Here is a 26,433-nt window from a genome sequence, read left to right on the forward strand (position 1 = left end):
CCACCCGTCTCGGCCTCCCAAAGTGCTGGGATTACAGGCTTGAGCCACCGCGCCCCGCCATGGTATTAACTCTTAAAGTAGCTTAGATATTTTTGAAGAGAAACTCTTCTATACTGCAACAAAGGATATTGTAACTAAACATTTTTGTTTTTTTTAACTAGAGGACCTTTCTAAATGTTTCTAAAATGTTAAAGTTTCAACTCTATGTTTCAGAGTAAGGTGTGAAACAGGTGCAACCTGAGTGCTTGAGTTAATGACTATGTGCTACAAAATATTTCATTTTAAATATATTTTCCCTTTGTGAAGGGCTGCCCTAATGGAATTTGCAACACCTGTCAACCAGATCCAGGGAGTAGGTAACCAGTAGCAAAATAAGGTAGATGAAATAAGTGGTGTAAGTTGTTTGACTGACTTAAATTTTGTTTCTAATGGGACTATTTTAGGTATCTTAATACCTTCCAGATAATCTATTCCAAGGTTTTTATCACTCACAAAATATTTTTAGATGTCAAACAGAATCCTAGCATGTAAATGACTTCTTTATGGTTAGTATTTTTATTGTATTTTAGACTCAGCATTCTCTTTTTCCTTTTATGGCTTACTTATTTGGTTAAATTAAGGTGAACATATTCAGAGCAGACAATTGTTAGAGATGAAATGTAAATACATTCAATAAATTTAAAATACTTTTATAATATACCACAGCAGAAACTAATGCCATTTGACTATTTTAATTTTTTTGAGACAGGGTCTTACTATGTTGCTCAGGCTTGTCTTGAGTTCCTGGGTGCAAGTGAAACTCCTGCCTCAGCCTCCTGAATAGCTGGTATTACAGGTGTGTGCTACCACACCCATGACTATTTTTATTTTGAAGGCATCTTACAACAGAAGCACACGCTGACTTTACTTGCCATGAAAACAGAATAAGAACAGTACAGAATTGTTTAAATCCATTTCCTTAGAATTGTATTTTTTCTTAAAGATGGTGCAGATGATGGCATTTTGTTTTATTTGAGAAATCTATGTAGTATTATTTATTAGCAGTTGCCTCTGCATCTTTAGGAATTTGTGCTTTTAAAACAGTCTTGGTAGAATTCTTTATTTCTTTGTCAAAATTATGATTTTTATGGAATTGTTGTGAAGTACATATTGTGTCTTCTTTGTAATATTTCATAGACTGTCTCAGGGTTCCACCTCCAGAATGTTTAATTAAGCCAATCTGGGGTGGGGTCTGAGAAAGTGCGTTTTTATTAGTTCCAAGGTGAAGTTGATGCTGCTGGTCCAGGGACCACACTTTGAGAACCACTGTCCTAGGCAAAGAGCTGGAGTTCTGGTTCTACCCCCACTTCCCAACAGATGACTTTCACAATGTAGTTTCTTCTCTCTCCTAATTAAACCATCAGGAGTGATGAAATGTACTAGTCGACTGAGAAATAGTTAAAGAGAATGCTGGCACCAAATTCATACTAGGTATTATGCCAAGTGTTTTGGGAGGTGCACATCAATAAATAAACATTATTCTTGACCTTCAGGACCTGTCTTAGTCAGTTTGGGCTGCTGTAGCAGAATTCCAGAGAGTGGCTAAACAAGAGAAATTTGTTTCTCACAGTTCTGGAGACTGGATAATCCAAGACAGGTGCCAACATATCCATCTGGTAAGGGCATTCTTCTTCGTTTGCAGACAGTCATCTTCTCCTTGTGTCCTCACAGAGGGAGAGTATCTTTCTCATGTCTGTTTTTAATCCCATGGCACTAATCCCATTCAATGGGGGCTCCACCTCTGTAATTGAATTACCTCCCAAAGGCCCTACCTCCAAATGCCATCACATTTAGGATTTAGGCTTCAACATGTGAATTTGGGGGGACTCGAATATTCAGCCTATAGCAGGGCCTTAGCATTCAGGAGGTTGAGCTGGCAAGTCATGCATGCATACCTACAACTATAATGTATTGCAGAAGGTAATGGACATATGAAAGAAATAAAGGATTCATAATCAGTGAGATTATGACAGTGGGAACAACTAAAGTTTAATTTTTGTTGAGGGGATCTATGAAGCCTTCTTAGAGGAAAGGATGGAGATTTTGTGCTTTTGTTCTTGACTTAAAAAAAGAGAATATAAAAATTATAAAGATTCTGTTTTTAGTATTATATTTTGAAATGGGCAAGAAAAGCAAAAAGAATATGTGTCCATCTTATTAATAATTTTCATTATGGTGAATAAAGCATTTAATGAGTATACTGAGCAAATATTGAACTGCATATAATTGAGTCATTTATATAATATGTTATATATCATACATATTTTTATATATTAATGTATTTATTAGGATTATGAGTTTGAATATTTTATATCACTTGTGGAAATAATATAATTTTGAGCAGAGTGCTCTTGTTCTTCAAAAATATTTTATAGAAATATATTATTTTTCTCCTTTGGTACAGACATTAGACAAAATCAAGAAACAGTTTAAAAAGAAAAAAATGTAACAAGGAAAAGAAAATCTGCAATGCAAGAAAACATGAATTATTATATGATAGGAAGTAATCATTACCATTCATTTGGTCTCGGGATTGAGCAGGATTATATACTTGTTTTTGCAGTCACTTCTCTGTAGTTCCTATCATCATTCATATACATAAACCTACACACTTATATGGAGACAGTAGTCTTTTAAAAATGTTTACTTATTCATTCAAATAGACATGGGCAACATAGACATAGTCTTTATTTTTTACAGAGTTTGCAGTCTAGTAGGGAAGACATATATTAAACAAACAAATATATCCATAAATGTATCATTATACATTTTATTAAGTTATATGGAAGAAAAACAAAATTACGGTGTTTATGAGTGAAAAGTACAGTGAAAGGAGAATTCAGATTGCTGTAAAGGAAATCCAAGGCAGAAAATACAATTTAAGTGAAGATCTTGAGGTAGAAATAAATGGTTTGCTAGGAAATGAAATATAGCCATTGTGACTGAAGCATAGTGATTCCGGGAGAGAGTGATATGAAGTAAGAAGGAGAGGGAAGCAGGGGTCAATACTGAAAGGCCTTATAGGTTTGTATTGTGTGTTAGTTGTATTGTGCCAAATAGCTTTTAAGCATCTTTTCAGCTTCAGTCTCTTTTTATACATTAATGTCGTACATTAGAATTATTTAGTTGCTCAAAAAATAGCAATACCGGCTCAATAAGGGTTAGAAAAAAGAGGTCATAGATGGAAGTGTCATAGATGGAAATATCACTGAGACAGTGATTTGTTGCATGAGATTTATTGGGGAGCAACATCTTTAAGAGAAGGGAGGAGGAAGGTTGAGGGAGAAGTTGAATTGCATCAGGAGGTCTCAGCTCTGGGATCTGGATGGCCCTTTATATTGGTCCCAAACCAAGACAAAGGCTCTGGGCCTATGTACTCTGTCAATTCCCAGTCATTGATTGAATCCAGGCTGGGGGCAGGATAACAAAATCTACCTGGGGCAGGGCAACTGATTTTCTCCAGTGAGATATAGTTATGAACAGTCAGCAGCCAGCACTCCTGGCAGTTGGAACTTTGGGTTTGGTTCTGTAGGTAGGAATGAGACATGATGAGCTCCTGCAGTCCTGGCCACTGCTTCACAAAGAGCCCCATAGTGATGTGATATAGCACAGCAGACATGCTTGTTGTCTTTTTTTTTTTTTTTTTGTGAGATGGAATCTTGCCCTGTCACCCAGGCTGGAGTGCAGTGGTGCGATCTCGGCTCACTGCAACCTCCGCCTTCCGGGTTCAAGCAATTCTCCTGCCTCAGCCTCCTGAGTAGCTGGGATTACAGGTGCCCACCACCACACCCGGATAAGTATTCATATTTTTAGTAGAGACATGATTTTGCTATGTTGGCCAGGATGATCTCGAACTCGTGACCCCAGGTGATCTGCCCGCCTTGGCCTCCCAAAGTGCTGGTATTATAGGTGTGAGCCACTGCACCCGGCCATGCTTGCTGTCTTTAGCCACACAGGTTATCTTCAGTTTTGCAAGGAGAAACCATCCCTCAGATAAGTAGGTGGAGGACAGGGAAAGGAAGAATTTATTTGCATGGTCTTTTCTGTCTCCTATTTTCCACTTATCAGGGTTTACCCCATAACCCATGCCTCTTAGGAAGCCATATTCTATGCTCTGCATTGTGGGATTTCATTCATAAAATAAACTCTCATCAGGAGAGAGAAAGGAGGAGACAACCAAGGGAATTAGAGAAAGCATATCCAGTTGAGTAGGTAAAGCATGTAGCCTAGTACTTGGCTCATAGTAAATGTTCAATAAATAGCTAACACTTACATAGCACCTTACTGTGTACCAGCCAATATTTTGAGCACTTTACATTGATTAACTTATCTCATTCTCACAATAATTTAATGGAAAAGATACTAATACTAATATATTTACATTTTACAAATGAGGAAATTGCAGCTCAGAGGGTAAACAGCTAGTAAGGAGCATAGCAGAGCTGTTATAACCAGGTGCCATTTCAGAGTCTATGCTCTTGGCCAGGTGCAGTGGCTCAGGTCTGCAATCCCAACACTTTGGGAAGCCAAGACAGGTGGATCGCCTGAGGTCAGGAGTGGCCAACATGACGAAACACCATCTCTACGAAAAATACAAAAATTAGCTTGGCGTGGTGGCACGCTCCTGTAATCCCAGCTACTTCAGAGGTTGAGGCAGGAGAATTACTTGAACCAAGGAGGCAGAGGTTGCAGTGAGCTGAGATTGTGCCACTGCACTCCAGCCTGAGTGACAGAGCAAGACTCCGTCTCAAAAAAACAAAACAAAACAAAAGCAGAGTCTATGCTCTTAATCACTCCACTATATTGTGGCTATTATTATTGCTATCATTATTAGAATATGTAAATACTTTATTATCCCTATAAATATCATTAGCAAAATACATTCAAATATGTAAAGCTTTTCAAGAGTTTCAGTAATTTTTATCTTTATTTTAAAACTATATCAGAAAATGTTTTATAGATATGAAAACAAGGCAGAAAGTCTTGGAACTTATTCAAGTTTCTTTATATGGTAGAAGACAGGAATATAAGATAAAAGAAAATATGCATGGCTAATTCAATAAAAATATATTCGGCATAATATTTCTTGTGTCAGGAAGATGACAGCCTGGTCTGGAGTTAGAAAATCTGCAAACACAGAGGTTCTAATTCCATTTCTGCCATTAACTTATTTGTTAATCACAGTAGGTCATTTAATCTCTTTATGTGTTTCTGTATTTGCAAAATAGAGTAATTAGTAAAAGCTATGCCATATCTATCAGAGGGCTTTTTTCTTTCAGGATAGAAATGAGAAAATACATCTGAAATGTAAAAACAGAAAAACAATAGATTTAAATGTCTTAGAAGTACTGCATTTTAAAAACCTCCACATTAAAAATATAGGTAATTTTTATAATTTTGTAGGGAATCCTAGTTAGAATGGTTTCCATCCTTTTATCTTTAATGAGATCCTAATTTTTATTGCATCCTGCACACTGAGCAGTATCTTCACCCTGCTGATATAACAAAAATTTATATATCAAGAATAATTTATTTAGCAATTCCTACTTCATTGTTTAACAAAGAATGTTTGACAAAAATATTACTGCCTTGTTCAGTATATCCACACACTCTCAAATGTTACAAGAAATCAATTTGGAACCTAAGAATTGATTTTTTTCAATAATTGGATGAATTTATTAAATTAACTACTTTTGTGTTTTGAGATTACAGCAGATGAGTGTTTTTAGTGTTTCTTACGTGTTTTCTTTATACACTGGAAAGTAACATTGTTTTCCATTATCTCACAGGTTTAGTTCACTGTGCCATGCCACTCTATACATACTGTTTTTATTTTACATTTCCATATTCTGAAGATGAACTGTTTTTACTACTTAAAATAACTTGCACTTTTGATTTTGTGTCCAAGTTCTATGTACATCTTTGTACCTTACCCGTTCATATATGTTTTCAATTATATTAGGCCTTTCTTCTTATATAAGACCTTTTCATATTTATTAAATTATTTATAGAGCACAAACTTCCCTATAGATTTTTTTATTTTTATGATTGCTTAGAAAATTACTGTACTTACATTTAGAGTAATATAAAATTAGATACATGCATTTCTGAGTAATTATCTTTACAGTGGTAGTTCTCTGGTTAATTTTTATTTTTTTCATAATAACAATAGTAAAGATTAAAACAAATAATATATTCACTTTTAATGTAACATATGATTGTTATTTTTCCTAGCAAAAATTCTCATTTATTCATATGTAACTGCCTTGAAATTTGTACTTTAAGGACAAAGAAAGGTCACCAATCCCTCTAACTCCTGGTTCTTTGTCAAAAATGGACACAGTTAATGAGGTTTGTTTGGTACAGAACAAATTCTCAGACACAGATAGAGATCCTTTCAATGGAAACAAATTTGTTTGGCTTTACCAGGTTACTTAGCGATTAATAATAGCCTTGAGATGCAGGTCAGAGAGGTCATTGTACCAGCTTGCCAACACAATCTAAACGTGCAGCTAGCCTGGCTCTGTGGGTGCAGAAGCCCCCAAAATACTATGCATAAAGTAAAACAGGCTATTTTCTGACTCCTTTTTTCATATTAATAAGCAATTTTCAAGAGAAGGGTGGCAAAATGGGGGCCATGCCACTCCAAGTAATTCATTTATTTTGCAATTTAATCTTATGTTGAAAAAAATTGCTCTGCTGCAATAGCATAGCTTGGTGATTTTTAAACGTCAGTGTGTTTCATAAGTAACCTTGTATGAAGTATTGTATTGGTAGCCTTTAACAGAAAATTGCAACAAAAATATTTCTAGACATTGAAGTAGAAAGGAGAATCTCTTTTATTTTTTGAATTTTTTCCTCTACTTTCCTCAGATATCTTTCAGAAAAATGCTCAGATAATTTATTTAAAACTTTACTTACAGAACTAGACACTAAGTTACATACCTACTTTAAAAAAAAAGTATAGTACAATTTCAAAACATTATTTTAACACAAAGAGTTAAGTTTTTCCTTGAAAATAAAGGATTTATTTTTCTCCATATTTGATATCATAATCTGTTTAGCAGGTGTTTTCACATAGTATACTTAAAAGCTTTTTTTGTTTATATTTCTTAGATACACATAAATAATGAAAAGTTTCATTATTTTAATAGAATTTATTATGCCTAGAAAAGACTTGCACTTTCTCACCTGATTTAGCTTTTATTCGAATTATCTACATAATTGGACAAAATGTCAGCCTTTGTTTGAAGTGCAAGATAATATATGTAATCTTATTGGTATTATTTGAACTGTCAACTGAAGTAAACCTACAATAAATTAAGTGTATGTATAAAACCTGTCACATTTTTAAATTTAGGCCATTAGTTAGTATGCAAAATAAATGATTAGAGATTTGAAAATACAAATCCAAAATGTAAGGGAAAACAGTAGCTCAGATGCTTTCTTGGGAGATTTAAGTATGTCCAAAAAAGTTAATCTTAAAACAAAAAACCCTGATAATTTGGCAAGACACACTTTGCATTTGATATGAGTATTTTCTCAGCTTTGAATTAATTATAATATACTCATTTGATCTCAAAAACTTAATCACCAAAATATCACATAAATGCTTTCTAAATTTTGCAAAGATTCTTGTAGAAAATGCAGGTGAGATAGACTACACCACTGATTTGGATGGATATGGATGATGGTTGCCCCTCAAAAAAAAACTGATTTATCATCAGTGAAAGAATTAAAATGTGAACACATAGTGTCATAAATAACTACAGATGGTTTTGATGCAGGAAGGCACTGGAGGAGTTTGCAGAAATGAAAGAAAGAGAAGAGAAGAAAGCTAACCTCGAAAGGGAAGAGAAGAAAAGAGATTACCAAGCCCGAAAGATGCATTACCTCCTCAGCACAAAGCAGGTTGGTCTACCTGTCCCTGACAGCTCCTGTAAGCCACTTGGGCCCCTAGCCTGACAGAGATAAACTAGCAAGCTGAATGGGACACGACTTGTTGAAAAGATATCACAAAGACACTACTTCGAGTTCAATTTCGTGCTTCTGTGTAGGTGCGCGCAGGCACCATGACTCGTCTGTGACAGCAGCTTCATAGAGGCAGCCGCTGCGATGCTGGCAGAAAGGTCCAAGTCAGCAGTGTGATCTGCCACGGTGATAACACAACACGAAGGGCATAACCTCGCTTTCAAAACTCATTCTGAATGGCTTATTGTTGTGTTGTGAATTGATCAAGAACTAACAAGTTATTAGGCTGAAGTGGCTTTCATGTTTTCTCTTTTAATTGAGCTAATGTTGAGATTAAAACCATTTTTTGACCCTTTCTAAATTTTGATGGAAGTTTTCAGGTAAAACTTTTAACAAAATTGCTTCAGCAGTTACATCTTCTTATAGAAATATAAGCATGAAATTTGGAATACTTAGACATTTATTTTACAATGCTTGCTAAAATGTCAATACCTTGGATTTTGTCCTGGTTACTAGGAAAGAATACATGGCATGTGGAATAGTCTCAAAAAGAAATACAGTTTTAAAAAAACATGAATTTGGGGGTTCAGATGTGTTTTGTTACTAGGGAGCTAGTCAGGAAACTAGCAATCTCTGGGTTTTTATTTTTTCTCACAGACCTTCAAGTCCTATGTTGTAGTTTTGGCCAGAGTCACATAGTCGAATGTCTCCAGGCAGGGGCAAGTCAAGTCCCAGTGGTGAAGGGTGAGCCCCAAGACTGAATGTCATCCTTAGAGGCATCCAAATTAAAAAAATATATTAAATCCTGGGCTGGCCGTGTACATTTGGAACGTAGATCTCCCTCTATCTCTAGCTTCTGCTTGGTAGTCTAAATATCAATACTTTTTAATCATGGTGACTATCTTCATGTTTACTTGGATTTGTATAGCTGAGTTATCTTCATGTGACAGGTAAGGAAACAAACTCAGAGGTGTTACGTGGCTGAGTTAGAGATACAAAGCTAGTAGAAATAGACATGGCACTCGGCAATCTAAGGTCACTGGACTTCAAATACTTAGGCAGTAATTTAAAGATACTTTTAAAAATTAAAAGTCAAAATATTTTAACTTTTCATTAAAATCTATGGTAGTAACAGTTTTAGTTGTATAATTGAAGTGCTACCTTTTTATAGAGAATTTCAAATAAAAAATTCCTTTTCGCAGAAATTTTTTAACTTTAGTTATTAGTCATTTCAACTTTCATTAAACTAAGCATACTATTAATACCCTTATTTCTTTAAATCTGGTATTTTATTTTTTACAATACATTTGTTAATCGTAGTAACTCTGAACATCTTTATACTCTGAATCTTTCTTAATATGAGTTCTAGTTGTGCTAAGTATACTTATGATGGGTATTGTAATACAGAAAGCATTTTTTTATATAGTGAAATCATTTTGTTTTTTTTTAAGAGGGAGCAAAAAAGAGTCTTACCCTGTTGCCCAGGCTGCAGTACAGTGGCGTGATCTTGGCTCACTGCAACCTACGCCTCCTGGATTCAAGCAATTCTCCTGCCTCAGCCTCCAGAGTAGCTGAGATTACAGGCACCCGCCACCACACCAGGCTAATTTTTGTATTTTAATAGAGATGGGGTTTCACCATGTTGGTCAGGCTGTTCTTGATCTCCTGACCTCAAATGATCCCCCCACCTCGGTCTCCTAAAGTGCTGGGATTAAAGGTGTGAGCTACCACACCTGGCCTAAAATAGTGAAATTGTATTTAACTGAACATTTGTTAATTCTGTTTTATTCAAGGTTGTTGAGATACTGAGTATCTAGTGAAATGATTTAGAAAGTCCATGAAGACTCAGGTTTTTTTTTAACTAATAAAAATAATCTGACAGCAAATATCTATGGAGTGCTTATCATGTGCCAAACAGTATTGTAGAGACTTTCTATGCATTATTTCTTTAATTAATTTCATTTCATTTCATTTTTTAAATTAAGCACCTGGTTTGACAAAGAATTTTCACAAACCTGACTAAAACACTTGAATCATAGACCTTAATGGATTTTCAGATATTACCATTGTGTTTTAAGTATATTTGTATTAACAAATACAAGCTGTCAATGCATTTTTCTCCTTCTTTATACCATATAAGCCGCTGATAATATCAATGTGTGTAAACTTTAGTGATCCCTAGTCTCCAAAACTCCTTGGCATCCAATAAAATAATTATTTTTGAGGCACTATGGCAAGGTTGAAAGAACCCAAATATTGTCATCAGACAGAGCTGAGTTGACATCCCAGCTCTCACACTAAGGGTAATATATTAGGAGATTACCTTCAGTTTTCCGAGCCTCTGCTTCCCTCTGCATTTGTGGGATAATGAAACCCATCTTGGAAGAATGTTATGAGGATTAAATGTCATGTATTTAAAACAGTGCCAGACCGTTAGATGGCATTCAGTAAATGGTAACAATCATATTATTAGAATTTAACCACAGATAAACCTAAGGTTTTCTTCTTTAATTTTCTTCCATTAATCTTACCAATTGGAAGCATTCATTTTCTCATTTCCTTTCTTGGCTTTCCTTTAGTTATTAATAAAAAAATTAGTTAGAAATCTCTATGCTGGTGTCCCCCACCTCCATTTGACACTTGACTTCACAGACCTGAGGACATTACAGGTGAAACTGTATTCTCAAATTGCTTCCCTTGGAGAGAAATATTACAAAAATAACAGGGATTTTCATTTGGACCTGGCCAGTTGGTAAACTTCATCATAGTGATCTTAAGATTTGATCACAGGTAACTAGAGATGAAAAAACAACCCTTTGAACCTATGGAGCCACTTTTATTTCCAAGACAAACTTTGTGTGTGTGTGGTGGTAAAATAGAATAGCTGTGTCATCTTAGTCTCATCTGTTCATTTTGTTCAAGGGATTAGTTGTACTGACAGAATGATACTGGAAAGTTCATATGTTCTATTCCTTATATCCCAACAGATTTGCTCTACTTAGCTTTTAATCAGTATTTTTTCATCATGATATAAAAAAGTTGACCTTTAAAACATACTACAAGTCACAACTATTAAAACAAACAGTCTCCATCTAAACAAAAGTATGCAACACTAAGATTTAATAAATACAACAAACATGAATCTTAACTTAAATTCACCAGTTAATCACTTCCAATAATATTTTTGAGTACCTGCCATCTAATAGTAGTGTGCTAGGACCTTGGTATAAATATAAACTATTTAATCTTTAACCACAAAAAGCGCTGAGCCTAATTTCAGTCTAATGTCAATTTTTTTGTAGATGGAAATTGCCAACTTTTCACTACTGCTTATATGGGCGGTCTCACTGAAATTAATAACTATTTATACTTATGATTTTGCTGATGTGCTATTTTATTTTAATAAAAAACAACATAACCTTCCTTCCTGAGCCTAAGATTCAGAGAATAAAAGACACATATTTCAATCTGAGTGTTGCTAGTAATTTTTACAGCATGTCTGGGCTATTGGGAAGAAATTAAGCTGCAGATTTTTAAATATTCCTTACTTGGTTGTTTACAAATTAATTTCATTGTTTGTTTTAAGATTTTGATTTCAAATTATATTTGTAGACCTTTAAGTACAAATAAAAGCCAAATAAGAATTAATAATATTTATTTTAAAAGATTTGTATCAATTTTAACATTCAGTGCCTGCAGATATTTGAAAATTCTCCAAATAAATATTCAAGTTTGAATAATTTTATAAAAAGTGTGTCAGGATAGGAAAAGCTTTATTGATCTGCTTAAAAGGAATAAATCTAATAGCATTTTTAGCTAAGAGGGGGACATTATATTGATGATTTATATTGGCGATTGGTGATTAGGAATGATGTTAGTATGGTTTATAGAATAGTAATTTTTACATTACATTTTTATTGTTCTAATAGCTTACTTTAGATGAGTAGAAATAAAACATTAATTTTGACAGTGCTTCATAAAAGATAATTTTGTAAGTCAAAATTGTATTTGTGAATTCAGATATAGATGGTGTAAGATTGAGTTTTTTAATGTATTAGTAATTTTAGGATGATTATGCTGGTATACTCATATACTCATATGCTGATTGCAAAGTTTTAAAGTCAGGTTTAAGCCTATATTTAGTACAAATTCAATGTATACCTTAAAATATTACCAAAAGCTATTACTAATTTTTGATGGTATTAATTATCTCATCTTTATTCAAGCAAATATGTTAGCGCTAATAGAAATTACACAAGTAAATAACTAATATTGCAATGAGTGAATTAATAGACCCCTCAGGGTTTTATTAATTAAAAAGTTCGAGTCATATTAAAACACCTTTTGTATATGTTTATTTCAATCAGAAAGCTGAATATGGTAACTTATTTGCATAAATAATCAATCACCATTTACTAGTAGTAATAAGGTTAATTTGCTGCTACAGACATAATAGGATTAGTCAATTATATTTCCCAGAAAATACTATTTGTTATGCACCCCATCACCTGTAAAACAGGATTGGGTTTAGCACCCTTATTAAATGAACACATCAAAAAATCTTTGTCCCTGTAAAAGTTTTATGAAAGGAAGGCTAATTTTGGTTGATTTGGATAAAGTAAAATGCAAATATTGCTTCCATTTGTAAATTTAATTTATCTTTCTCTAAAGATTGATTACTTAATAAAGTTATTTATTTTGATTCAGTAACTAGTCAAACTAAATCTAACACATATAAGACATATTTCCTTTGAAGAAAATCTCATTTGCAGATTTGTTTTATTCCAAATAAACTGACTTTCATTCCCCTGCCCTTGTTCTTAGGTAATAAATTATGTTGTCTGCTCCACCTACTGGTGGATATATGCAAAGGCCTATTGTTGGATTTAGTAAAAGATGCCTCTAAAGTATTGCCAGAATTTTTGAGAGTCTTCCTGGAGATTAGAAAAATTACAGACAAATGTAAAATTCAAGATCCAAATTATAAAAGGTTAGTTTGGAAATATTGGTTATTACATAGAATTATACACGGTTATAGTTATCTTATTAGTAAAAATGTTACCCTGTTTTTCATTTTAATGTGATAATAAAAAAGGTAAATAAACATAAAATATACATATAACTCAGTATAACTATGTCTATTTTATTTTAGTGTGGCATTTAAGAGTTTACACATATTGAAATTAAAACTAAAGTAGAAACAAATTTACTTCAATTAAAATTGTTACATGTATATAATGGAAATAGTTTTCATGTCATAATTTATACGATAGATTTTTGATGTTTTTCCTCACTCCCCACTAAAGCAGTGAAAATATTACTGAAATAACTATTTTATTTATTATTTTAAAAAGATCCTATACTGTGTTTAATACTGATAAAATTTTACTCTGAATTATATTTTTGAGGAAGCCAAAACGGTTTCAGCTACTTTTTTCCCAAATGATGTTAAATCATATTTGTATAGAGAAAGACTGTCTTAATTTTAAAAATTAAACTTGGCCAGGCGCGGTGGCTCACACCTGTAATTCCAGCATTTTGGGAGGCCAAGGCGGGTGGATCCCGAGGTCAGGAGATCAAGACCATCCTGGCTAACAGGGTGAAAACTCGTCTCTACCAAAAATACAAAAAATTAGCCAGGCATGGTGGCGGGTGCCTGTGGCCCCAGCTACTCGGAAGACTGAGGCAGGGGAATGGCATGAACCTGGGAGGCGGAGCTTGCAGTGAGCTGAGATAGTGCCACTGCACTCCAGCCTGGGCGACAGAGCGAGCCTCCATCTCAAAAAATAACAATAACAATAACAATATAAATAATAACAAAATAAATAGATAAACTTGACATACCCATAATTAATTGGTAGTCTGTTGATATGAAAAACAGTTTTATAAGACAAATCTTTTTAAAAAAATTTATTTTAATTTCCAGGATACAAATCTTATAAGGTGAAAAATATTTAAATTAGGAAAATTTTGACCGGATGTGGTGGCTCACGCCTGTAATCCTAGCACTTCGGGAGGCCAAGGATGGCAGATCATTTGAGGTCAGGAGTTCGAAACTAGCCTGGCCAATGTGGTGAAACCCTGTATCTATTGAAAATACAAAAAAAATTAGTTGGATGTGGTGGCAGATGCCTGTAATCCCATCTACTGGGAGGCTGAGGCAGGAGAATCGCTTGAACCCGGGAGGCAGAGGTTGCAGTGAGCCGAGATCGCACCACTGCACTCCAGCCTGGGTGAAAGAGCAAGACTGACTCAAAAAAAAAAAAAAAAAATTAATTATTCCAAATCATTTATTGCTTTCAACTCTATCTTTTAAGTATCTAGGTGGTGAGATCTTATGCATATCAAGTGCTCAATATATGATTATTCACTTTTACTTTGAGATGATGAAGCCCTAGAAAAGTGGCAGCCTTACCATGTGCACCTGCCAACGTGTGTGCGTATGTGTGGGTATGTGTATCTATGTGTCATATGTCTTTGTATATTTGGTATATTTGGAAAGTATCTTTGGGGTGACAGGGAAACTCAAGAATAATGTTAAGATGTACCTGCAATGACTTTCTGGAGCACATATCTGGACCTTATAGACATTATCTCAAAACCACTTTTCTGACTTGAAAAACATTGATTTTGTTCCTTTCTAGTTTCTTAGTTGGACCTTTTTTCCGTCTTTTGTATTTCCATGATATATATACAAAAGGATGTATGCCTTGATACTTATGGTTGCCGATAGTACCCTTATCTTCATTGAACTGAAAATTAGATTTATGATCTTTGTGGTTTGATGCAACCTGAGTTTGAGCATTCACATGTTCTTTGTGAAATTTTTCAGGCTGTTATTTTTTTTTCTGTGTGTGTGTGTGTGTGTGTATTTTTCTATTTTCTAAATCAGACATCACATTAAACAATCCACAATTCTAAACTATCCCCAGTTAACCAGGATTTTGAAGTAGTTGACTCTTCTTCATTTTTTGCTGTCATCTTTCAGTTCATCATCCCAGGTGTCTTTCAAATCAGTCCCTTCATATTTATTTCCTGAACCCTGAGCAATTGTAATAGTCTCTAAAATGATTTTCTTTTTAAGTCTTTTGTCCTTTAACCCAGTATATTTACCACCATCAGATAAACCTTTCTAACAGAGCATTTTTATTTCATTTATCTTTGCAGTTTGTAAGCCTCCAAAGCTACCCTGTTATCCATAGGATAAAATCCATATTTTTCAGCATAAGCATTCAAAATTCTTTATAATCTGACTTCACTCTGCTATTCAGTCTGATCTGCCTCTGCTCCTCAATATGAGCATACTGACACAGTCTGACTTTATATCCTAGAGAAATTTATCATAAGATTCTCTCTCTCTCTCTCTCTCTCTCTCTCTCTCTCTCTATATATATATATATATATATGAGGTAGGTGACTTCTGGTGACTTGTCATATTGTGGAAACTCAGAAGCCTCCCCTCTGCCTCTCACAGAAAAGGAGAAATATGTTACAAGCTTTTTGCTAATACTTTGAATTTTACTGTTACTTTACCATTAAAGATGTATTTCTTTCTCCTATTAAATTTAGATAACTAATTTAGATTATTTTTAGAAAGGAGATATTTTAGCTTTCAGGTTGTCCTTAATGGTATGTCTTAGTGAAAATTGATACATTGTGAACAGCTTCTGATAAGAATGGGAGAGAAAAGTACATTCAGAGACCTGAGGCAATACCTAGAGTATAAAGACCCAAATGGACATAAAGTTGGTAAGAAAGAGATCCAGGGATACTGAAGGGTGTAATGCATTCATGGGATGTCTGGGGAGGAAAGTAGGTATTTATGGCACTAAAAAGAATATTAAGAGGACATGCAGAAGAAATGTATCAGTTTTGTCATTTTGCTTAGGGTCACTGCTATTTAGTATCAGTTATTAACACAGCATTCTCCAAAACAAATTCTTAATTCTTACATTCCCTGCAACTTATTTAGCAAACTTATTCAGGAGTTGGAAAGGTCTGGTAATAAGACATAGTTATGGATGTATGGTTTGGGAAGTAGATTCATATGTTTTACATGAAGGATCTTATATTTGGTTTTGCTAACTTCCCAGTAGTTTGTATGAATGTTTTCACGCAGAAAAATTTAACAATAGGAGCTCACACTGACAGAGGCGCCACTCATCGGAATGTGCTAGAGCAGCATGGGATCTTTAGGATGATCTTTCCAGCGTTCTCTTTTAACCGATTAAAGAAATTAAGACTAGAAGATGAAGCAACCTGCTCAAGGTCACACAACTAGTTTGAATACATTCTGTAAAGCTGGGGCATCCTCAGTAAACCATGGTCACAAAAAAAACCTGAGTTAGTCATCTACATCTGCGATCTACATCTGGTTCACCTAAATAAACCCTACATGGAAGGAACTGTATCCTACCTTTATGACTGTCCAGCCATCCTTCTTCAAAGGATATTCACTGGTTTTTCATTGAATTCCCTTTTTTCTCTTTCTCTGAAATGGTTTGGTACTTATAAGAAACATCGATTCTAAGTGAGTTCATGTACAAAGATAAAAACTAGGGCCTGTATATAGAAGCATAAAGAAAGCCAGAATGTAATTTAGATATCTATGGTACCTTCTGGTGAATTGCTCAAAGCAATTTATTGTATCTATTTTCAGAATATTCTATAAAGCAGAAATTATCTCTCTGGTGACTACAATGTTTGGGACTCTTTTTTTCCCCCTTTGGACCCTTGGTAGGTTTATTCTTTCAAGATTACATAGAGATCTGACTTACGATCTTTGGATCCATAGTTTAAGAGGCAGGCCCTCAAGTGTGGACATTTGTTCTTAATCCCAAGTGAACAGCTCACATCACAAAATCATCACATAATTTGTTACTATTGGCAGTCTCTGTGCAGAAAGGCCAAGGACTGAACTAGCATGGAGAATGAATTACCTATTAACTTTTACATTTTATTTCCTCCCTCTTTAACATTGTAGTTTTTATTATCCTGTAATATATGAAAGGGATGGCATTATTATCCATTGTCAGTTCTCTTTGAAGAGACAGCGCGAAGTGGTTTTTCTAAAAAAAATCTTGTTGTGTTCTCAAATGAATTCCTTTTCTGCTCTTCTTTTAACTTTTAACTCTTGCCATCTTTTAACTACGTCACATCTAAGAAAGAGGAAATAATTTCCGAAAGAGGCAAGAATAAAATAAAAATTAATTAACAGAGAGCCACTTAGGTAGAAAAGTGCCTTAGCTCTTTCCCTTATGTATTTTTTGCTTTTAAGTGTGCAGCATTTTAAAATAAATCATTTAGCAAAACACATTATAAACCTCCCCCTTATGTATGACTGGGAGCAGATCCATGTGTTATGGGCCTGAAGCTTATACAATTTGGGGAGTACACCTTTAAGGATAAAATATGCAAAATTTCAAATACAAGAGGATAAGTTCATTATTTCTTTTTTCTTTAGAGACAGAGTCTCGCTGTGTCACTCAGGCTGGAGTGCAGTGGCGTGATCATAGCTTGAGTTCGTGGGCTCAAGTGCTCTCCTACCCCAGCCTCAAGTAGCTAAGACTACAGGCAGGTGCCACCACACCTGGCTAGGTTTGTTCACATGTTTTGTAGAGATAGGGTCGTGCTGTGTTGCCCAGGCTGCTCTCAAACTCCTGGCCTCAAGTGATCCTCCCGCCTCAGCCTCCCAAAGTGCTGAGATCACAGGCATGAGCCACCACACCTGGCAATAATTTTTATAATGAGAAAGGAAATCATTTCAACCACATTTCAAATTTTAATGGGCTGATACTACCCAACATCTTAGAAATCTAAAAATATAGCATAGTGCTTTAATGAACTGCCTGGCACAGCTCTGGAGCATTTGTTTTCTATATTTTGACTTCATACTCTTTGATTGCTTCTCTTTTGACAATAATATTGTTAAACTTTCTGAAGTGAGAAAAGATGGATTATTTACCATTTTGTTCTGACAACATTGATCTAAATTTTCATTACTATAAAAGTGTTGTATAATGCGTTATGTTGAATATATTTTTGAAAGGAAAGTCTTCCATTTTGTATAGAAAATTGTAAGAATTGGATTCCCCATTTATGATTTACACATCTGAATGTGGGAATAATTTTTTACAGACTAGCTTTGGGCTGGGTACATTTTAAATCTCACTTCTTCCCCACTACCCACAGACTTCCATGGTGAGGCACTTCAGCAAGTTCCTATTGCAATGAAGCCCCTGGCCCTGCTCCTTCATTCAGGGTGCCTCCTATCCACACAGTGGGTGGTAGGAATATTCCTAGGAGATATTTCTGTATTGGGATTGCTAACAAATATTAACTAAATGTGGAAGTGACAGAAACCCCACATCAATATATTTAAACCTAGATTAAAGATGTACCCACCTCATCTTTTTCACAGCCTGATCCCAACATGCCCCCAGCCACTCTCATACCACCCAACCCATGGGAAAGTGTGATAGAGGATGTCAGAGTATAAAGATACAGTGGCATTCACTGATATCTTTTGCAAATTTACAAAAAGCATGACCACATGAGCACATTACCAGGGTCCTACCCTGTGCCTTGGAAGGGGCCTATGAAAGCAAGGGGCCCCAAAGCTTAAGCTTCGTTAGTTTCACTGTTATTTCACCTCTGAGTGGACTCCATTCATGTACTGTGTGAAAACTCTGCTGCTTTTGTTAAACTTGCTCAAATAAGTTTTAACATTTGTTTTAATGTGCTATACATAATCATTGGCATACCAGATTTCAAATCTAGCCTTCAGACAATTAAGTAAACCTTATCATTTTAGGCCTATCTGTCTTTAAAGCTGAAGCACCTAATTTTCTTTGGTTCTTTCTCTTTTTTAAATTGAAAACAAAATTTGGACATCAAACTCAGGATCAGTGTATTTTCATTTAGTAGATTGGGTGCCTTTTTTAAATTAATATATTCAGCTTGCGGTAGAGATAGTTATTAGGTATTGAAAAGACCGAATATATTTTGTAAATGTATATATATGTATATGTATACATTTGTATGTGTACATATGTATATACATGTATACACGTTATGTATGTATATGCATATATACACACAAATACAAACATATATAAAATTTCAAATACAGTCTTAATAAAACATTCAAAAGCCAGAAAAGAATTAGAACGAAGTACATAACAAATGTAGCTCCCATTTCTTACCTCAGTGTAAAATGTTCCTCCACTTACCCCAGAACACCATATTTTAAATTGCATTGTATGCAAACAATTTATACAAGGCAATTGAAAGTTAATTAGTATTTACTCATTTCTATTGGTTTCATATAAAACTCCTATTGGCCCAGCACAATGTCTCAAGCCTGTAATCCCCAGCACTTTGGGAGGCCGAGGCAGGCAGATCACTTAAGACCAGGAGTACAAGACCTGCCTGGGCAACATGGCAAAACACCATCTCTACAAAAAAAAAAAATTATCCAGGCATGGTGGTGCATGCTTGTAGTCCCAGCTACTTGGGAGGCTGAGTGGGAGGCTTGCTTAAGCCCAGGAGGTCGAGACTGCAGTGAGCCATGATCACGCCACCATACTCCAGCCTGGGCAACAAAGCAAGACCCTGTCTCAAAACAAACAAACAAAGAAACAAAAAAATCCTACAGTTATTGTCAAGTTAATTACAATCAATTCTATCATTTTCTTCATTGGTTAGAAGAGACTAAGCTTTTGGTGGTTCCTTTTTTATCACTAATTAAATTTATAATATAGTGAAATCCAAATCTTAGAAACACAAGCAGTTAGGTCATTTCTTTAACTAGATTTAATGAAAGAAATGGGGCTGTAATAGTTTTGTAGATTTAAATTTTTATTTCTATTACTATTATGGCTATTTTTCTATTTTGGGGACACTTCAGAAATATTTTGGATTGAGCCGAGTCATGAGTTAGATGCTATTATCTATAACTGATAAATAATGAGTTTGTGAAGTTTTTCAGATTATGATTTGTCTTAGCTCTTCGATAAGATTAGAAGAATAACTTTACATAGATATCCCAGTGTCTCTGATATTTAATCCCCTTGGATTGAAAAACTTCGTAATCTTTCTGTTGAGTATCTGGCAGCCAGATTTTTAAATTTCAGGCTCTAGTCTAATCCATTGTCTTTTTCCTTTAATCTTTCTCTTTATTACCCTCCCTACTCTGTGAACCCTATAATGAAATACACTATGTCCTTTATATTAAAACTAGACACTTAAGGAGAGAGATTATACTCCCAAATGTTTTCTTAAAATAAGCTCTTAACTGAGTCAATGGTTAAGATACTCAAACATTGACTAATGTGACTCATGTGGTCATTAAGATCACTGTTAAGATCATGAGTATTTAACTTCTGAGATCAAAGTATAGTCCAACACAAGAAATAATCTATGATTTTTGGATTTTATGCAATATAACGTATGTAAATATTTTAGAAGACACAGGAAGTTTGCTTATTATATTGCGTATTTGTTACAATCACAAAACAAACAAAACCAAAGAGGAATTCCAATTTTTTACTTAAAAAATATAAAATTGATTTCATTTTGGTGTGATATGATTTTAAGTATTTTAGTGTAAAATGGCAGACAGGTTTTCTGTAAAACTAATAATCTTGTCAATTGCTGTCTCTATCTACTGTATCTTTTGACAGCTGGAAATATTTTACTCAGCAATGACTTTCGTTATTCACAAAGTATCACAAGAGACAGTAAAATAAAAGATGAGAAAATGAAGATGTGGAGAAGAGAGGAAGGGAAAAGAATCTTTCTTTAACTTTTAATTTGTGAATATCTCTGAGTGTAAAATAAATAAGCTGCATATCTCAGTAGTTAGTATTATGCTGAAAAGAAACTCTTGCCAAAAAAATTTTTTTCTGAGTTTAGAGAAAAGTTACATCTACAAGGTGCTTATATAAGGAAAAGCATTCCTAATTTAGTCATCCCCTTAAGGGCTTGAATTTCAGAGTTTTTTCTCAAGTTTATTCAGCAATATTTTCCATTAACTTTTAAATTAATTCATGTACACATGTGTATGCATATAATTTCTGTTCTAACATCCCATTAAATAAATGTCAATCCCCTAAAATAATATAATTTTGTTGTATTTATAATACGTAAATAATGTTAATTATTTATATTTATGTTCTATGTACATAAGTTAACTTATGATCATCTGTCTTGGTCTTAAATTCACGTCACTGAAATGATTCAATTTATTTTACGTATTTTTTTTGTTTATATGTAATCTATACCAAAATCAACCTCCCTGTTTGCTATTATTTCAATATTAAAATTTTTGAGTTTTCCTTGCTTTTTCAAGGCAGAGTTTTCCCTTTTCCCCCTCCTATATCTTAATAAAGCATTTGCTATTGGTTGTATGGTTATAGCTACCTCCCTCTAAGGTAGGTGAATTCATAAAGGAGAACAATCACGCCATTTTGATACCTCCAGTATTTCATACCAAAGTAGGCTCTCAAGAAATGTTGATTAACTAATAAATGAATGGTTTATGTACATGCCCTAATTCTGATTTATAATAATTTTGGATACAAAATAAGACAGGCAGCTTTTATTTTGATTCCAATTATTCACTCTCTTTTTTTAATGAAACAAGATTGTAAGTAAAACAAAATTATTTTTAAAGCAACAGTAGTTTTTTAGTAACTTATGTCTATATTTACCCAAATATATTTTATGTGGTTTTTTTTTGAAGGACAAATCTTATATACCAAGAAAAGGCAAAGGGGAAAGCTAACAGTGTGCCCCAAATGAAACCAAGTTACACAATAGATATAGGATGCAACTACATTTCAAACTTAGCTGTGGCTGTCTTCAAACCATGCTTTCCATTTAGGGATGGTTTTAAGGGAGCTGAGAAAGGACGTACTTTAAGAATATTTTCCTGGATTATGAGTGAAATTGTATTTTAAGAGTTCTGTTTACTTGAAAGCAACTACTAGACAACATATTCAACATTATTAGCCTTTAATACTTTGTGGGAATTAGCTTCTCAGTTTCTTCAGAGATCAGGAGGTGGAAGAGACAATTCAGATGCAAGGCCCTCTCACAGGCAGTCAAGCAAGGCTTCATGGGTCCTTATGGGCACTTGTTAGGCAATCTGTTTGTCATGCCAGAGAAAGAACAATGAAGAGAGGAATAAGTGGGTACTTGTCATCTCCTTAGTATTTTCATCTTTGAAACACCAGCTGAAATTCTGAAATAACAGAAACCCTGTTCAACTTCCTGTTACACATTGGTTTGTAATCATTTATGAGATGAAGGGATGTTTATGAAAATACAAATGTCTTCAACATCTCATTCTTGATCTAATTAGCAATGTTTCTTTTAATTAATGAATACTCATGACAATTAAAAACTGAGCTTGCTACATCCCAAATAAAACTGAAGATACATTTATTGGTATATTCAGCACCATCTGAGACATTAATATAGTTAATGGCAAAAGTGAGACATGATATTTGCCAAAGTACTGTTATGGAATAGTCAGGGTGGAAACTTGGCTGAGATGAGAAAGAGAGGTGTTAGAGCCCAATACATAAACCCCCTTTTTCCTGTCTGATTTCAGAACCAGTGGAGAGAAAAATAAAAAAGACAGATAGATGGAGATAAAAACATACCTCTATCTCATCATTAGTAATGAAAGCTGAATTGGAAGTTTACATCTGAATCAATAATGAGCTTGCTTCTATTTAGTTCCATCATTAAATCTACCTCCTAGTCGCAGACAGAGGAGGAAAACTAGGCCTATCCCTGTGAATCTGAAAGGAAGTGAGAGCAAAGGATATTTGTCTCCCATAAATTGGCTGGCTTTCAAGAGGTAGGGGGAAGGGGCCAAATTAGGTTGGACCAACTCCCTTCCTGATGCACAATACTGAAAACCCACTCCTCCTTCCTTGACATACTGAAGGGCAGAGAGAAGCCCATGAAAACATGAGGAATGGGAAATATGTACTTCCCACTAACTAGATGTGTAGGGTTGGCAAGGAAGCAAGGTTAGAGACAGTTTTAGAATGGTAGAAGCTTGTACGTGTTCGTCAGAGCTACTTGAGGGAGAAGGCTTGAAAATACAGAAGAGAAAAAAATAGCCAAATAAACATGGACCCAGAAAAGGTGAGAGAGGATACAGTGAAGATCATTAAGTTGTAGGCTTAAATAAGTGGAAGAAGACCTGAACTTCTAGGTCAAGAAGGAATAAAATTAATGTAGGATCATGTATGGATACTTTTGTGGGAAAGATCAGATGTTAAAGTAATTAATGTTTGAATACCTCAATATTCTGGTTGATCTTCCAGAGTAATCCTTAGAAGAATGAGAGAAGGTGGAATGTTTAGTGGTACTGGGGGCCAGCTAGATTTGAAATCCACAAATATCAGTCTGCCTGGTTATGTAATTTATTCCAGCAGTTATCAATGACCTGATATTGTAGGCATGCAGAATGATGGTAGTAATAACAGCTAATATTTATTGAATGCTTACTGTGAGCCAAGTACTCTTATAAGTGCTTTACATGAATTATTTCTTTTAATCCTCACATATCCTATGAGATAGACTATTACTTCCAATTATCAATGAGGCACAAAGAGATTAATAAGTAGCCCAATATCAATGTTAGTATTTGATGGTCTAGAACAGAGCCCACATGTACAATGATGACATGACACTATCACTCAGGAAAAAATAGCTAGCATTTGTTGAATACTTATTTTGTGTCAACCACCGTTCAAAGTGCCTTAGCTTTTGAATAGCTCAAAGGTACTAAAGATTTAGTACCTTTAATCTTTATCAACTTTATGAGGTAGTTCCGTTATTATGGAGAGGAAAACAGATACAGTGAGGTTATATAACGCAGGTTAAAATTACAAAGGTAATAAAAGGTGGAGGTGGGAATTTGGATTTTGTTAGTCTGCCTCCAGAAGTCATGCTCATAACCACTAAGCTCTACTGCATAGTTGAATTTATTCTCGTTTGGGCTATGGCCCAGTGGGTATGGCAAGATGATTGATGTTAGAGCCTTGAGTGATTAACATAATCAACAATGGGACTCAGATGAGCAGGGAACTAAGTGAGGGTGAAAAGGAGACAATAGATTAGGAAGGGTTGGAGGAATCCATTGACTTGAGATCTCCAGGGAATGAACTTATGGGTAACAAGAATAAGAATATGAGATAACTAACAGACCAGAAAGTTGTGGTAAGAGGGTGAGATATTGATCTTTAAGATTATATAATTACACAGAGCAGTCTGGATGATGGGGATGTATGGGGTGTGGTCACCATTCCATAAATGTGAAGGTCAGTGGAGATGAAGGCATCAAAGAACTATGAAGCCATAATATTGGGATGGGTTGCCACTTGCATATGAAATCACCTAAAATTTTCTAGGAACATGCAGTAAAAGGGAAGACTGGACCATGTGCCAAGGGCTATTGTGAATATCGGGGAATAACCAGCAAGTCAGTTTATGGTAACTGCAATAGGGAAAAATATGAGATATTCAGATTACAAAAAAGTAGATGAGGCCGGGCATGGTGGCTCATGTCTATAATCCCAGCACTTTGGGAGGCTGAAGTGGGTGGGTCACCCAAGGTCAAGAGTTCAAGACCAGCCTGGCCAACATGGCAAAACACCATCTCTGCTAAAAATACTAAAATTAGCCAGGTTTGGTGGCAGGCGCCTGTAATCCCAGCTTCTCGGGAGGCTGAGGCAGGAGAATCACTTGAACCCGGGAGGCCGAGGTTGCAGTGAGCCAAGATTGCACCATTGCACTCCAGCGTGGGCGAAAGAGCAAGACTATGCCTCAAAAAAAAAAAAAAAAAAAAAAAGAAAAGAAAAAGAAAAAAAAGAAAACACACACACACACACACACACAAACAAAAACAAAAAACCATACATCTATCTATCTATCTATCTATCTATCTAGATATATATATATATATATATAAATAAAACAGTAGATGAGTACCACATTGAAAGTGGCAATGGGGAACTGAGTTAAGGAAAATCTTTTTGTGGTGACTGTGATACAAAGGAATACTAAAATGGTTGGCTCAGTATGGCAGCAAGGGAAGTGGTTTTCTAGAGGAGAAAGAAGTTCATGTATAATAAAAATGCACTTATTGAAAAGTTGAGGCAGACAGATATTGTTTCATATAGATGGAATAGGAGTTCCACAGGGCAAGGTTGAAAATATTATAGGCAAGGAAATCAGAAGTCTTCAGAAAAGTAGTGCAGTAGTTTGAGAACGAGTCTACCAAAAATATAGTTAAAAGAGAGATATGATTAATTTAGCAGAAAATTATTTGGTCATAAACAATTTGACTAAAAAGCAAATGGATCAATAGTTGCTTGATCTGACCATCTTCTATTGTAGATAAACTTAAGTTGTTGTACTGTCCTTATTTTAAATACTACACTAATGATAGACTGAAAGTAAATTATGTATTTGAAGGTACAAAGGAAGAACTATTTTCTCAAATTTTGAAAAATGGAAAAAATAAAGACATATACAAACAACCCAATAGTACAAAAATCCAGAAAGTAGGGATTTTGTTGATCAGTTTTTTGATCAAAATGTGTATTGACCAAATTATTTTTGCTCTAATTACTTTGTGACCAAATTATGTTACCACAGAGAGACTTCAAGTTTGAGTGGTGATAAAAGATAACTGTGTCATGAAGAATAGTTGTGTTTTCTGGGCTTTCTACTATCAAACAGTTGAATTTTCTGGGCCTTCTACTATCCAGATCAGAACAAAATAGGAAAACAAAAGATAATCAAAAAATATACAATTTTATTGAAGGATAACATACAGAAAAGTGAAAAAAATCTAATCACTTAGCTCAATTAATAATCACAAAATGGCAGGTATAATCTATATCTAATAGATATTTTAATAATTTTCCTGTAAGAAGCCACAAGTTTATAGAAGAAGACTATATAAGGGCTCAGTGTTCTGAAAGTCTTTAACATCTGGATACAAGATTGTGGCCAGTCAGATAAGGGCAATATAGCATTTGCCCCTGAGGCATTCAACCATATTTGATGAAACCTAAAATGGCTTCTTCCTTCTTCAAAGACCGGTGGGAAATCAGTTTTTTTGCAGAATCCCACATAGCACTAGAAATAAAGTTTGACAAATGCCCAATTCTCTTATTACATTTTCTTTAACAAAAGAACATTTTCATTCACTTGTCTAGTTCTGTAATTCTGGAGGTTTTTCTTTCAACACCAAGTTGTCTTGGAAGCTATCTTTTAAACTCAAACATGAAATCAATTGTAAGTCAAATCACTTGTAGAAGAATCCCAGTAAGTGAAAACACTAGGTATCCAGAGGAAAAGAGTATATAATGGAAGGTTTGTAGGAGGATGGTG

The 26,433-nt window shown here is 34.6% G+C and overlaps 1 protein-coding gene across 3 annotated transcripts in view; it reads left to right on the forward strand.

Moving 5' to 3' along the window:
- LOC105493513 (spermatogenesis associated 17) overlaps positions 1 to 26,433 on the forward strand; it is a 229,857-nt gene that overhangs the window by 90,099 nt on the left and 113,325 nt on the right. For all 3 annotated transcript variants that reach the window (XR_011614273.1, XM_011761192.2, XM_011761190.2), the window contains one exon: positions 7,827 to 7,950. Coding sequence is in view for 2 of the 3 variants with exons in the window: in XM_011761192.2 (XP_011759494.1) it covers positions 7,827 to 7,950 (124 nt within the window). In the remaining variant the exon portion in view is untranslated. The remainder of the gene's footprint in view (positions 1 to 7,826; positions 7,951 to 26,433) is intronic.

The sequence above is a fragment of the Macaca nemestrina genome, chromosome 1, assembly GCF_043159975.1.
Source record: "Macaca nemestrina isolate mMacNem1 chromosome 1, mMacNem.hap1, whole genome shotgun sequence".
In the NCBI taxonomy this organism is placed as follows: domain Eukaryota; kingdom Metazoa; phylum Chordata; class Mammalia; order Primates; family Cercopithecidae; genus Macaca; species Macaca nemestrina.